Source organism: Chrysemys picta, chromosome 1, assembly GCF_011386835.1.
Source record: "Chrysemys picta bellii isolate R12L10 chromosome 1, ASM1138683v2, whole genome shotgun sequence".
Lineage (NCBI taxonomy): Eukaryota > Metazoa > Chordata > Testudines > Emydidae > Chrysemys > Chrysemys picta.
In genome coordinates, this window is record NC_088791.1 from 112,652,288 (window position 1) to 112,665,692 (window position 13,405).

Genomic DNA, 13,405 nt, shown 5'->3' on the forward strand with positions numbered 1-13,405 from the left:
GCTTGCAGGATTCAGCTTGTAACTAAGAGCAGAAAGAAAGGGAGGATTCTCCTCTGACAGTGTATGTTGTAATATTTCATACTTCCATATGCCTTTATTTTCCATTTTGTATTTTTAATTCATGATGAAGTTTTCAGACAGAAGTGGATGTCATATGTGTAAGCTGAGTTCCTTGTTTTTTTCTTTTGCCTGTCACTGGCTGCATGCTCTCTATTGATGTCTTGTTCCTGGTACTTGACACTGACCATCTTGTCTGTGAAAGGAAGCACTCCTGCTGGCTTGCCTGATAAGAAGAAAGGGAAGTTTGCTTGGTTTAGTCACTCCACAGAAACCCATGGTAATGTTCCACTGCGTTCTGTGTCCATAACGTGTGTATATATGTATATATATTGTATGTAAGTATATTTATGCATGTATGTGCCTCACTCCTTCTATTGCTTGTGCAGTGTCCTGTATATGTGTTTGAGGTAATAACTCCTATTGCAAAGCAACCTTTTTCTAATATCTTCAAAACTGTTTTCCATTTGCAATCAAGCTCAAATATGTCTTGAAGGTGCTTCACTTCATATCTGAAGATTATGTACCAAATAACTCTGTTTTGTTTTCCTAGAGGGGGGGTCAGACTGTATGATCAAAAGTTAACCTTGTGGCTCGGTTTCTTTTTCAGTTTGCTTGGCGGTTTCTTGTGCATCAAAATATTAATGTAGCTGGCTTCTTGGGTTGTTTCTCCAAGCAAATAAGACAATAAGAGCACATATGTTATTGTTGCCCCTTTTTGACCTAAGCAGCTAATCAAAGTTCAGGACCCTAGAAATGTTCCAGTTGGAAGTAGAAATTGATGGAGTCTGGTATTTTCTTTGTTGCAATCTTGTTTATTTACAAGGAATGTACAAAATCTTCCTTCTGCAAACCCAGGAGAAAGAAAGAACAAAAGGAGCAGTTTCTTAGCTTACAGCCCCAAGCCTTGCTAGCTAGCAGATCCAAAGTCACTCTCTTCTACCTTTTTTCCAGCGTCACCTTGTGCTTACAGGCTACTGCTAGGCTTTCTAGCATTTTGCATCTGCCTCTCTGTTCTTGTCTTTTTCAGTCTGTTGTCCCCTCTCCCCTCCCACACTCACCCCTATCCAAAGCAATACTCAGCCAAAAGCTCCTGGGCAGATTTCACACACTCTTCTTGTTTTAAGTGAGGGTTTATGCTTACAGTAATGTTAATTGAATGGTGCGTTCACACCTCTCAATCTCAATGGGGTTTTAACTCAACCCATAACAAGATTTCACCCAGCTCATAAGATTATGTAAAGGAGTGGACACACTTGGAGCAATGCATTTGGTCATGTTGGATTAAGTGCCACAGTGTCAAATATTTCATTCAGTGCTCAAAAACACAATCTAAGAAATTTAGCTCTCCATAAGAGACAAAGTAGAAATGCTAGAGATTGTTAGGTTGAAAAAGAGGGAAGACTCTGCACTGAAACAAGAATGCAGGATATGTTTGGAAGGGCCATCAGATCTCTCTCCAGCTGCTAAAAGAGGACCTGGTCTCATGGCCCATTGGACATCTCCCTAGTTGCAAATGCAGAGCACACCCTGAAAGGACCATCAGGTTTATCTCCTGGTGTTAGTTTAGCTCTTGCTCTGGTGGCCCATCAGATGTCTGTTTTATTGCTAACAATAGCTGTGTTCTTAGTAATACACAACATGTTCCAACAGCCCATTAGATATATTTCAGAGTAGCAGCCGTGTTAGTCTGTATCCGCAAAAAGATACACCACCTGATCAGCATCCTATACAGCAAACAGGGAAAGATTAAGAATGAGCTCTCAGAACTGGATACTCTCATAAGAAACCAACCTTCCACACAAACTTCCTCATGGATAGACTTTACAAAAACTAGACAAGCCATTTACAAGACAAACTTTGCCTCTCTACAAAGGAAAAAGGACACTTAGATATCTTTCCAGCTGCTAATACATGGCATACTCTAAAGTCCCACTGACATCTGTTCAGCTGCTAACGTAGGTCATGTTCTGACACCCTATCAGACATCTGTCCAACCCCTATCATGCCATTCAGCTTGAAGAGTCATTTCTTTGTCTTTAATTCATTTTGTGTATTTGGAAAGTAGGGAGGAAAGGCACATGGGGAGAAGTGCTATCCTATGTGCCACACGACCTCAGACAGATATATGCTAAGGAGGTATTTTAATTCTCCAAACAAGGGACACAAGCACCTACTCAGTTGGAGCTGTCTTGTTCCATGAACTCTTGGTGGAATGAAAGGTTTAGGGGATTGATAATGGTCTAGGAAGTCAGTCCCCTATTCAAAAACAGATCAGGTAGATGTGGATTACAATATAATGGCTGCTCAGTGACATATATGTAATGAGTTAGTGGACTCAGCCAGGTTCTTAATTGACAGGTGTTCACACAAAAACTCCACCACAGTCAGGATTCATTAGCTTCCTTGTTGGAAACTCTAGAAGGTCGGGCCAAAGATTGACTGGGCCATAGAAACTGAGCTACTCTCTCAATCCTAGAGATCCCATTCCTTCAGGTGTAAGGTTGAGGCACAGTGGAGGATAGCATCACTGCCGCTTGTGCTATAGCTGCTTTTCAGATAACAGAGGACTTCAGTCACAAGAACTGTGACTCTGGTACTTTTCATCGGCATTCAGTTCACCAGAACATATATCATTTATTTTAAAAAATGTAGACCATGCATAAATAAAGGAATGGGTTTTTTAAACGTTTCACTGTTAATCTCTTTGGTGGTTTTGCCAAATTTTCCCTCCAGTTTCCATTGATCCTATTTATAAACTTTCAAGGGACTAATTCACTGAAAGAAGCAGAGCAGCAGCTCTTGTCCCACTCTTCTGGTTGGGGAACTTGTGTATATACTTAAGCTATTCCTGCCTGGCCTGACCTATGCAATAAGGCCACAGACTTGCTCAGCAAACTGCATAAGTAGGGCCCTCCCAAATTCATGACCATGGAAAACGCATCACGGACCGTGAAATCTGGCCTCCCCCCGTGAAATCTGGCTATTGTAGCGGAGGGCAGGACTAGCACCCCACCCAGAGGTTCCTACCCTGCACCAGGCTCCAGCTGCTAGTCCTGGCCAGGATGGGAAGGGATGGGACTTCTTTTTACTCTGCAGGAGCTACTACTGGGGCCGGGTCAGACCCACCTCCAGGAACCTCCCCCAGCTGCAGGAAGCTCAACGGCTGCTGAGTGGGAGCCCAGCTCTGAAGGCAGCGCTGCCACCAGCAGCAGCCCGGCAGGACTAGCAGCTGGCGTTTGGCACACAGTAGGAGCTCCTGGCTGGGACATCCTCAGCTCTGCCCCTTCCGGGCTCCAGGTCCAGTGCTCAGGGTCAAAGGGGCCTTGGGCTGGTTGTGTATGGTGAGAGATGACCACAGCATCCTCTTGACCCTGGCCCCACCCATAAGGCTGGCCCTGCCACCCCCCAAAAAGTGGCAACCCGTCCCCCATACCATGTGACCCTCACCTTTGTGCTGCTGCTGGCAATGACGCCGCCTTCAGAGCAGGGTGCCTGGCCAGCAGCCGTCCTCCAGCAATCCAGCTCTGAAGGCAGCAGTGAAGAAGTAAGTGACCCCCCTACAATAGCCTTACGACCCCACCACCACAACAACCCCCTTTTGGGTCGGGACCCCCACGGTTACAATACTGTAAAATTTCAGATTTAAATATCTGAAACGATGAAATTTATGATTTTTTAAACCCTGTGACCGTGAAATTGATAAAAATGGACCATGAATTTGGTAGGGCCCAATGCATAACGCTCAGATGTTGCTACTCAGACTTCTTTGCTAAGCTGGCCCTTCCATTGTCATTGGTTGCTAATAGATGTGTTGCAAAGTAATCACCAGCTCTTTGCTTTTTCTTCACTTTGACCTTTGCAGTGAGCATGCCTACAAGTGAGACTGAGTCCGTGAACACAGACAATGTGGCGGGAGCAGATATTGAAGGAGAAAACTGCGGTGCTAGGCTGGCGTGAGTACATATATAAAGATATTGATGTTGCTTCTACTGCAAGCGAGATTGATTTAAAGGGTTAAGTCCAAATATTTTAAATGCAAACTTAAGGGGTTTTAAACAAGAAAATGGTACGTGGGGAGTTATGAAACCTAATAGGCCATATTCTGATCTCAGTCAGATAAATCCAGAGTGACTCTTGATCTCAGTGGAGAGATTTGGGATTTACACAGGTGTTAATTAGACCAGAATCAGGTGCACTATAAAAAGAACTGTTTCCATGGTCTTATCTACAAATGAAAATTAAAGCAGAATAAGTTTGAAGTGGATTAACTATTCCTGATTAACTTCATCTGAGGACACTCTTATTCCAGAATAAGATTTTCAGAATAAGGCACTCTTATTCTGGAATATGAATGTCTGCACATGGAGTTAATCAGTAATAGCTATTCTGGAATCACTCCCCATGTAGACAAGCCCTATAATTTACTTCTTAAAAAGTTGATGAAAACCGTTTTTTTTTTTTAATTAAACATTCTCCTGTATTGATAGAAACCCAGACAGAATGACATTGTTCTATCTAGCACATGAGAACCAAAGAGTGAAACTGACTCGTCTGATTTAATGAGCTGAGTGACATGCAAAAAGCAAGCAAACATCATATATTATGTAAAATCATTTTGATATTCAGAATTCTTTCAGGTTTAATTACTTAAGGTGTTATTAATAAAACAGGTAAAATAATTTAAATATATATCTGTGGTCACAAACCTGCACGCCTCAAGGGTTGCAGCATTGGGCCCCATATTTTTATTTTGAAAAGTGTCCATTTAAAAGTGATGGATCCAGATTCCGGAATTCTGGATATGTTCTCAGTTCAATGCACAATGCTTTTATCAGGACTAATGGGATTTGCACTGCACATCAAGCTCTGATTACTGTACATAGCATGGTATCTCTTCTTATAAAAATGTTAATGATGACATAGAAGTACCTCAGTGAGAAAAAATGCCATGGGTCATAAAATGCCATAGGTCATAAAATCTATTGGACACATATGCAAAATATGCGAGACAGTATTTCTGGAAGGTATTTAAAATATTATGTGCTGGACTATGGCAGAGGGAAAAGGCATTTTCTCTCGCCCTCTTGCTTGGCTCTCACAAGGGCTGGTCACAATTGCAGGCAGAATGCTACGTTAGTGTGCACCCAGGAGCATATGTCACGCCAAAGGGAGGAAGTGGTAGGTGGGATTATAAGTGACATCACTACCTCAACTGCCCTGCAGAACAGGCCCAGCACACCTGTGGTGCAGCCTGCACAGTCCCCTTGCAAACTGGAAAACTCAGGGAGGCACAAATATGTCCCAAGCTCCCTGGGACCTATACTATACAAGCATAATTTAGGCCCCATAATATTGGTCAATAGTTGACACTATCTGTAATTACTTATCTGGTGTGCACAAAGTTATTTGAAAGTGCAGTTTGTTTTCATCACCCAGCTCACGAAAAATTACTTATTCTTTTTCCTTGTGCTCCCTCCATCTGTCTGCTGCATCCACCTGTTGTCTTTTGCATACTTAAATTGTGAGCTCTTTGTGGCAGGGACTGTCTCTTTTTTCCTTTGTGTGTATATTGCTTGTCACGGTGAGGTCCTTAGGCGCGAGCATAACACAAATAATAATAAAAATGGCAAATGTATTATAATGTCTATATAGTCACCTATATATAATATAATTTAATATTACAATGTGCATTCATATCATGCTTTTCATCCCAAAGGATCCTAAAGCACTTCATGATCTGTGTATGTAGGGATCACTTTTCCAGCACTGACCCCACCTTCAGGGTGAAAAGTGGTGGCTATCTGAAAGTGCCAAGAGACACTACACATTCATGGGTTTCGGAGACATGAAAGATGACTTGTCCTATGTTGAAACTGCAGGGGGGATTTTGACAGCTAGAGTAGAATTACCTTAACTGGAAAGTGGCCAGGATACTGAGGCTAACACTCAATTCTGTAGGTAATCAGGTTCTTAGATATATGTTTCTGTGGGGTGCAAAGTGGGCCTACAATAGCCAGAGATGACCAGTGGAAAATTCCACCCTGCTACTTTCTGCTCCAGCTATCTGCCTACCCAAAGTGTAAGGACAGGACATGTCAGGGGAATTCCAGGGGCTGGGCCTGGACAAGAAGGTGCATGGTGGAGCAAAGCTCCTTTACACCTTATCCTCAACTGTGGTGGAAATTAAGATAGGCCCATTGCTGTTCTAAGCTCCACCAGGGTTGGACAGCTGAGGATCAAGGAGGGAGATGCAGCCATCTCTCTGCAGTTGCCACTCTCCACTATATCTGAGAACATCTCAAATGTAGTGGGAAGTTGAAACCAATACAGTTTTATGGAGAGGGGGTTCACATTCCTTCTTCCAAAAAAGACTAGAATCTCAGCAGACTTTTCTTTGGCCAAAAGAAGACTGAGTGCAGGTTCCTCTAGGCCCCATTGGTACTGTTCCAAGCGTCAGGGAAATGGAAGATGCTCCCTGCCACCAGGATAATAAGAGGCCACACCAGCGTGTTTGAAATCCAAACCCAAATCTTGACTGAGATCCACATTTTGCCAATGGTTCCTGTCTTAATAATGGGCCTGAACCAATAATCTGGATCTGAAAACTCTCCAGCTTTAGGGAAGTTCAGATCTGGATCTGAACTTTGGTGCTTGGGCCCATCTCTAGTTTATTGTAGTTGCCATGTCTCCCCCTCAGGCAGCAACAAGTCTGAAGTTCAGATTGTTAGGATGTACCAAATCCTGAAGTTCCTATTAAGTCCTTGGTCAGTCCTCATGTAAACCATAATACCCCATGTAAAAAAATAGGTCAAATTGTGAGATTCCTACATAATAAGTTCAACGAGTGTATTCCTTGAGGAGAGGCTGAGTAAGGACATCAGGATTTAGCCTGATAATAGGGAAGTAGTGATTAGCTCAATTTGCTGTAAAATACAGGGGTAATTCTTGTATGAAGAATGCTGAATCTTTCAAACAAGTTTATAGGGCCATATCTTCAGTTCCTAACAGGCTTTTTTTTTTTTTTTTTGCTCATTTGGCTTCCGTTGAACAATGCTCATTTACTCTATCTGAAGATCTGACCTGTACTTTTTAGCAGAACTTTGTGAGTTCATCTTTCCACAGGAATTTGCTTGCACAAATGATATAAGTAGATGAGCTTTGTAAAGCTTCAGTTTGTCTTTTAGGCAAATTATCATTTCTACAGATCTGGTAAAATCTCAGTGGCAATGAGTCCCTTTCATCTTGTTATAAGCACATTTTTTCCCAGAGGGCAGAGATCATGCTGGGCAAACTACAACCAGACATGACAGGAGCAACAGGGAGATTTCAAGTCAAAGTTGATTTTTTTAGTGACATCCGGCTAAAGGGTATTTAACTCTGTCAGTTTGGCAAGTCAACCTCGCCATCAGAATGTACTTATGACAAGAGGAAGACATGCCCTTAGGAGAAGGAAAGGAAAAGCAATGTTATTAAAGATGACTTAGAATTACTGGATGTTCTTTCTGTTCTTATATCAAGTAGTAGAACCTTAAAAAAAGGTCTGTGAATGGCAGAAATATCAACACAAGAAGCCAATTCCAAGCATCTCTTTTGGAAATGGAAATCTCCCCTGACAGCCTTACCTGACTTCATGGAGATATGTTCTCAGGGAGATCAGGAGAACACCCCTCCAGCAGAAGTAGTTTCCTGGTGAATCATCCTCCAAAGAAACCTGTAAGTACTATAGAAAAACCTTCTATAGTACTTAAGCCTAGAGCAAGTACCTTCTTCAGCTGAGCTGTCTGGAGTGATGCTAACCTTAGAACCAACAGAAGGAGTTCTAGGAAGAGTTAAATTTGGATTTCTTGATTTGATTAATGTGCTTTACATCCAATTTATCAAAACAAAAACAAAAAATCTGTGTCAAATTCATCCCTGGGGTAATTCCATGGACATGAATGGAGTTATATCAGGGATGGGTTTGGCTCACAATGCCTAGAGTGGTTGTAATACATACCAGTTTTTAGGGACCGTTCTGAATTTGATAAGACTATCAAGAACCATCTACAAGCATTCCAAAACTTCTGCAGTGCCAACATGACGTCACTCATACCATGATGTTGCCTCACACTGTGATAACATCTGCATTGGAATGGTAACACAACAGTTTTATCCCAAAGACAAAATTTGAAAGAGGTAACCCTAACCTTACCTCTGTCCCACCACAACTGTGACTAACCTATTTTAACACGGTGCATTGAAATGTCTTTCCCATGATCCTCTGCAACAAATAAACTGGTGTTAAACCTAGACCTAGGAGCAATGGATTTTGGATTAAGGAGAAGCCTTAGTCACAGGACTTCCCAGTGGTGAGTAATTTATCTGAGATGCTGCATTTTTATCAGAGATCATATGAATTCCCTACAAATATAACTTTAATTTGGAGCCCATGTTGTTGTAGCTTAGATTCCTGAGGTCAGGCAGTGACCCATGCTTAATATTAGCCTCATTGGAACTGAATTTTGGACTAGGTGCATCCAAGAAATCTGATCCTCCAGTACAACTAGAAATACGCAGGGTGACATGACGCTCTTGCCTTTATATGAGTGGCTGATCTATAGAAAACCCCTTGTTGAGACTCATGTTCCAGGAGGCCACAGTAGAGGGTTGAAGCATTTGAACTCAAAGGAAGAAACAGCTTCAAATGATCAGCTTTCATTGGAACAATCAGCCATTTGGCATTTTCATCTTGGCCAGGATTTCCTTTCAATCCTGGTATAGTCCAACCATTTTCCACGGGGGGGTAAAACAAAAAAGGCAGAATAAAACCAAATAAATGAGCTACACAGGCTTTTCAATTGAATTTGCTATGTCCTGAAAATCCTGTAAATAATGAAAGCTCTTGGCAGCAGCTGATCCATCAGTGTATTTCCCTTGTTGCTTTTCCTTGTGCTCTTCTGGCTGGCAGAACAATTCCTTTGCAACTCCGAGAACAGTCAGCACCGGCGTCTGTGGAGAAGGGGGAAGAGCTGATCACATGCAGGTTTGTTGTCTGCCGTGGCTGCTGCTGTTCTGGGCTTGACAAGCAAATCGTGTCTGAAAAGATGCCTTTGCTGCTGCGAGATCTCTGGTCCCCGCCACATCAGGAGCAATGGTAACAAATGTCTGCCAAAAGCCCAGAAACTCACTGCTGAGTTCAGTAGGAACATGCACAGGCTTGGCCCTTGTTTCTCTTTCTTGTCTACAACCCTCCAAAGTATCACAGCCTGGACCGTTGGTACTCACAGCCAAAGCCCATTACCTCATGAGATGTGTGTATAGAGGACAGTAGGTTGGCTTTATAGAGGAGGATCCTTCACATTTCCAACTCTGTGACTAGCCTGAACCGCCCCCTCCCCCTGCCCCTTACTTCACAGTCAGGTTCTAGAGTATCCATTAGACTCTAAAACCACAGTCTAGTTTCCCAGCCTGTGGTGTAACTCCTTGACTAGCAAATCACCTTAAGATTTTGGCGGGAGAGATTTGGGGATGGATTGCACCCTCAGCAAGTTTGGAATGACACTAAGCTGGCGGGAGAGGTAGATAGGCTGGAGGGTAGGGATAGGGTCAAGAGTGATCTAGACAAATTGGAGGATTGGGCCAAAAGAAATCTGATGGGGTTCAACAAATGCAGAGTCCTGCACTTAGGACAAAAGAATTCCATGCCCTGCTACGGGCTGGGGACCGGCTGGCTAAGCGGCAGTTTGGCAGAAAAGGACCTGGAGATTACAGTGGACGAGAAGCTGGGTATGAGTCAACAGTGTGCCTTTATTGCCAAGAAGGCTAACAACATATTGGGCTGCATTAGTAGGAACATTGCCAGCTGATCGAGGGAAGTGATTATTCCCCTCTATTCGGCACTGGTGAGGCCACATCTGGTGTATTGCGTCCAGTTTTGGGCCCCCAACTATAGAAAGATTGTGGATAAATTGGAGAGAGTCCAGCGGAGGGCAACAAAAATGATCAGGGGGTTGGGGCACATGACTTATAAGGAGAGGCTGAGGGAACTGGGTTTATTTAGTCTGCAGAAGAGAAGAGTGAGGGGGGATGTGATAGCAGCCTTCAACTACCTGAAGGAGGATTCCAGAGAGAATGGAGCTAGGCTGTTCTCAGTGGTGGCAGATGACAGAACAAGGAGCAATGGTCTCAAATTGTAGTGGGGAAGGTCTAGGTTGGATATTAGGAAATACTATTTCACTAGGAGGATGGTGAAGCACTGGAATGGGTTACCTAGGGAGGTGGTGGAATCTCCATCCTTAGAGGTTTTTACGGCCTGGCTTGACAAAGCCCTGGCTGGGATGATTTAGTTGGGGTTGGTCGTGCTTTGAGCAGGGTTTTGGGCTAGATGACCTCCTAAGTCTCTTCCAACCCTAATCTTCTTTGATTCTATGATTTTATGGAGATGCTCTGCTGTCTCTTACCACTGCTGGTTTCAGCAGCTGTCACTCCAGTACAATTCGGTGTCCATCCAGTCAGGTCGGGGTTGCTCTTCAGTTCTCGTGGAGTCAGAGCAATACTATAGGGAGAGAACAGGAAAGGAGAAATGGCATCAATCTCCAGGCACTGCTTCAGCTCACTGATTCTGCCAGGAGACTGAGTATAGTTGTCAAGTAAAGATCTTCCCATCAAGTCACAGTGGAGTCGTGGGAATATCTGAACCGGTATTAGAAGCAAAGTTAACTGTCCTTTTGTCATCAGTACTGTGTCCCAGTTTACTAGAATTTACTTTAATTAATTTACTTTAATTAATACACAAAGGGCCAGTTACTATCATCACTTACATCTGTGCATCTCCACTGATGTTAATGGGGTTACACAGAATGTACCTGAAAGAAGAGCTTAGTTCAGTGACTGCCATAGGAATTACATAGGCACATCTGAGAGCAGAATTCATCTCTAACAATTTTACTAGCTTTATTGCTGGGTACCTACCTGAAACTGACTAACCCCCCTAAAGTGCCCTGTCACAGGCATTTGTCCCATGAAAGGTCTAAAATGGGATCTTTGGTGGTTGTCTCTATTTCAGGCATTCCAAAGTCCTGAGTGGAAACAAGCAAGGAATTTTTCTAGGACCTTTAAATTAACCAGGAAAAAATGTTACCCGGAAAGTTTTGTTTTGCTGTTTGACCATTAACTGCACCACTAACCTGTGTCATATCAACATGCAATCAGTGTCACAACAGATCTGAACAATGCACCTCCTTGGATATGATGAATATCCCAAAAGTTGTGTATATCCTAGAGTTACAATAAGTGAATTTCTATGCTACTGATGTTCTGAGAGCTTTTAGTTGTGTCCATGGGGGTTTGTAAGTCATCAGGAAGATAATTACTTGAGAGGTTATACAGTATAGTAATAGCTGTGACCAAATAATTGCATGGTTATATTTTAGTAAAATCTGTACACTGAGAATATCTGTACAATATCATGATTAATATTACATTCTTGGAGACCTGTAAGGTGTTCCCAGAATTGCTGTTCTGGTAGATGCACAGTTATATTGGTGCCTAAATGCTCCCCATTCTCAGTGCAATAGATTTTATTTCTATATAGCTTTCATACCAGAGTATCACACATTTCTTCATAAACGTCTTTCCGTTTTTCTCCTATGAAATACTTGGTGGTCTGATGTGTGATGGTGTTGTGTAAAGCTTTTGTCAGTAAGAATCTGGGCTATAGCAGATTTCTGTGATTTATGCAGATCACCCTGAACTCATTAACTCTTTATACCCCACATACTATCTGTTGTATGTTACAGATTTATGAAGATACAATTTTAGAAAAGTTTTAGGGAATTAAAAACCAAACAGGGGACTATTTTGGCGTCCTTCCTTCTTTAAACTTAGGTGAGTTAAACTAGTATGAGTCTAAGTCTGCTCTACTCAGAGAGAGCTCTAAAAACATCTAATAATGATCTAAAATAGCTTTCCTGTATTTTAAATGTCAGGATTGTAAGGTCCAATATCTGAAGACCTTCCAGAGCTAGAAGTAAAAGCTGTGTTTCATTGGAAAACTGGGAAGCTCTCTTTTCCAGTGACATACAGCTCCTAACATAATAGGGTTGTGAAGTATTGGTCTTAAACTCATCACTTTGTCCAGCACTAAATCTTGTCCACCCTGAGCCTCAGGCACGTGTAATTTTGGAGTGGCTCAAAGGGTTTGTAACAAGGGACCAGAATCCAGTCTGTTGACAGCAATAGAAATAGATAGAACAGCATGTTTTTGTGTGAGAAGGATGACTGTGGTTCTGAAAGGCAGGAGGCCTGTGGTAGTAAGGGTCAGTTGAGAGGAGTGTTACAGACTAGCTGGTCTACTGTACATAATGTTTCCATGTTTGTAGAATCAATCATATTATTCAACTTATGTTTTCAGAATTCACATTTCACCCTTCTATTCTGGCTCTAGATAAAAATATCTTCTTCCTTCCCTGACCTGTGCTATATATAGATAGCACCCCCATGGGATAAACCTTCTGCCCTAGCAGAAGGGCATCCAAAGCAGTGGAAAGATTATTAGCTAGCCTGGCAGAGAAGTGAAGGCACTTTACTGCAGCTCCTTGTGCATCAGAGATGTAATTATCACATGCATGATAAGTATAACACCTGCCACAACTTTTTTCTTACCTAAATAAAAGGTTCCTTAAATGCCACATAGTTCCCTTTTTTGTAAAGCAGGAGGCACACTTGAATTCAGCCCGTGGGGTCCCCAGAGGTCTTTAAACTTCTGTCCTTCACCTTCCATTGGTCATCTCCCTCATGACATCTTCCTCTCTCCACCTCTCTCCCTTGTTCCTCCCTACCGTTCTCTAGGAGTGACCTCTCCTCTCATTCTCTGTGCATCTTTCACTCTCTCTCCCTCTCCTTCTATCTCTCTCTTACACCCTTTGACTTCTTCCTTCCATCCACTGTGACTTGTCCCTTGCTCTGACTGAGCTCTCTCTCTCCTATTGCATGTTCACAAATTCTGATTTGTTTTAGGTCATACTTTTAAAACATTCTTTAAATCTGAACATTCATTAAATCTACATATTGTACCATCTATAGAGATGGCTTTTCAAAACAAAACTTCTTCCAAATTATAGTATTTAGAACCTCATAATATTAAGGATACCCTCTGGGTGTACCTCATTACCCCATTCACTTTTAAGTTCCCATTGTTTTTTACAGCAATGTGTTATATTAGAAGATACATTATTTCTTCTTCTTTATAAAAAGATTTTTTGTGGTGTTGTCTATATTCACTGCAGGCTGGTATGTGGCCTAGTCTTCTTTGCATATGACACAGCAGGAGAGATGCATTCAGTGTAGAGGATTTTTCTTTATTTGG

At 42.3% G+C, this 13,405-nt stretch overlaps 1 protein-coding gene across 35 annotated transcripts in view; it reads left to right on the forward strand.

Annotated features, from left to right (window-relative positions):
* CACNA1C (calcium voltage-gated channel subunit alpha1 C) overlaps positions 1-13,405 on the forward strand; it is a 723,794-nt gene that overhangs the window by 566,807 nt on the left and 143,582 nt on the right. For 20 of the 35 annotated variants that reach the window (XM_065582612.1, XM_065582596.1, XM_065582633.1 and 17 more), the window contains exons 10-11: positions 263-337; positions 3,923-4,013. In XM_065582612.1, coding sequence (XP_065438684.1) covers positions 263-337; positions 3,923-4,013 — 166 coding nt within the window. The remainder of the gene's footprint in view (positions 1-262; positions 338-3,922; positions 4,014-13,405) is intronic. The other 15 variants (XM_065582639.1, XM_065582726.1, XM_065582757.1 and 12 more) reach the window with 1 other exon arrangement.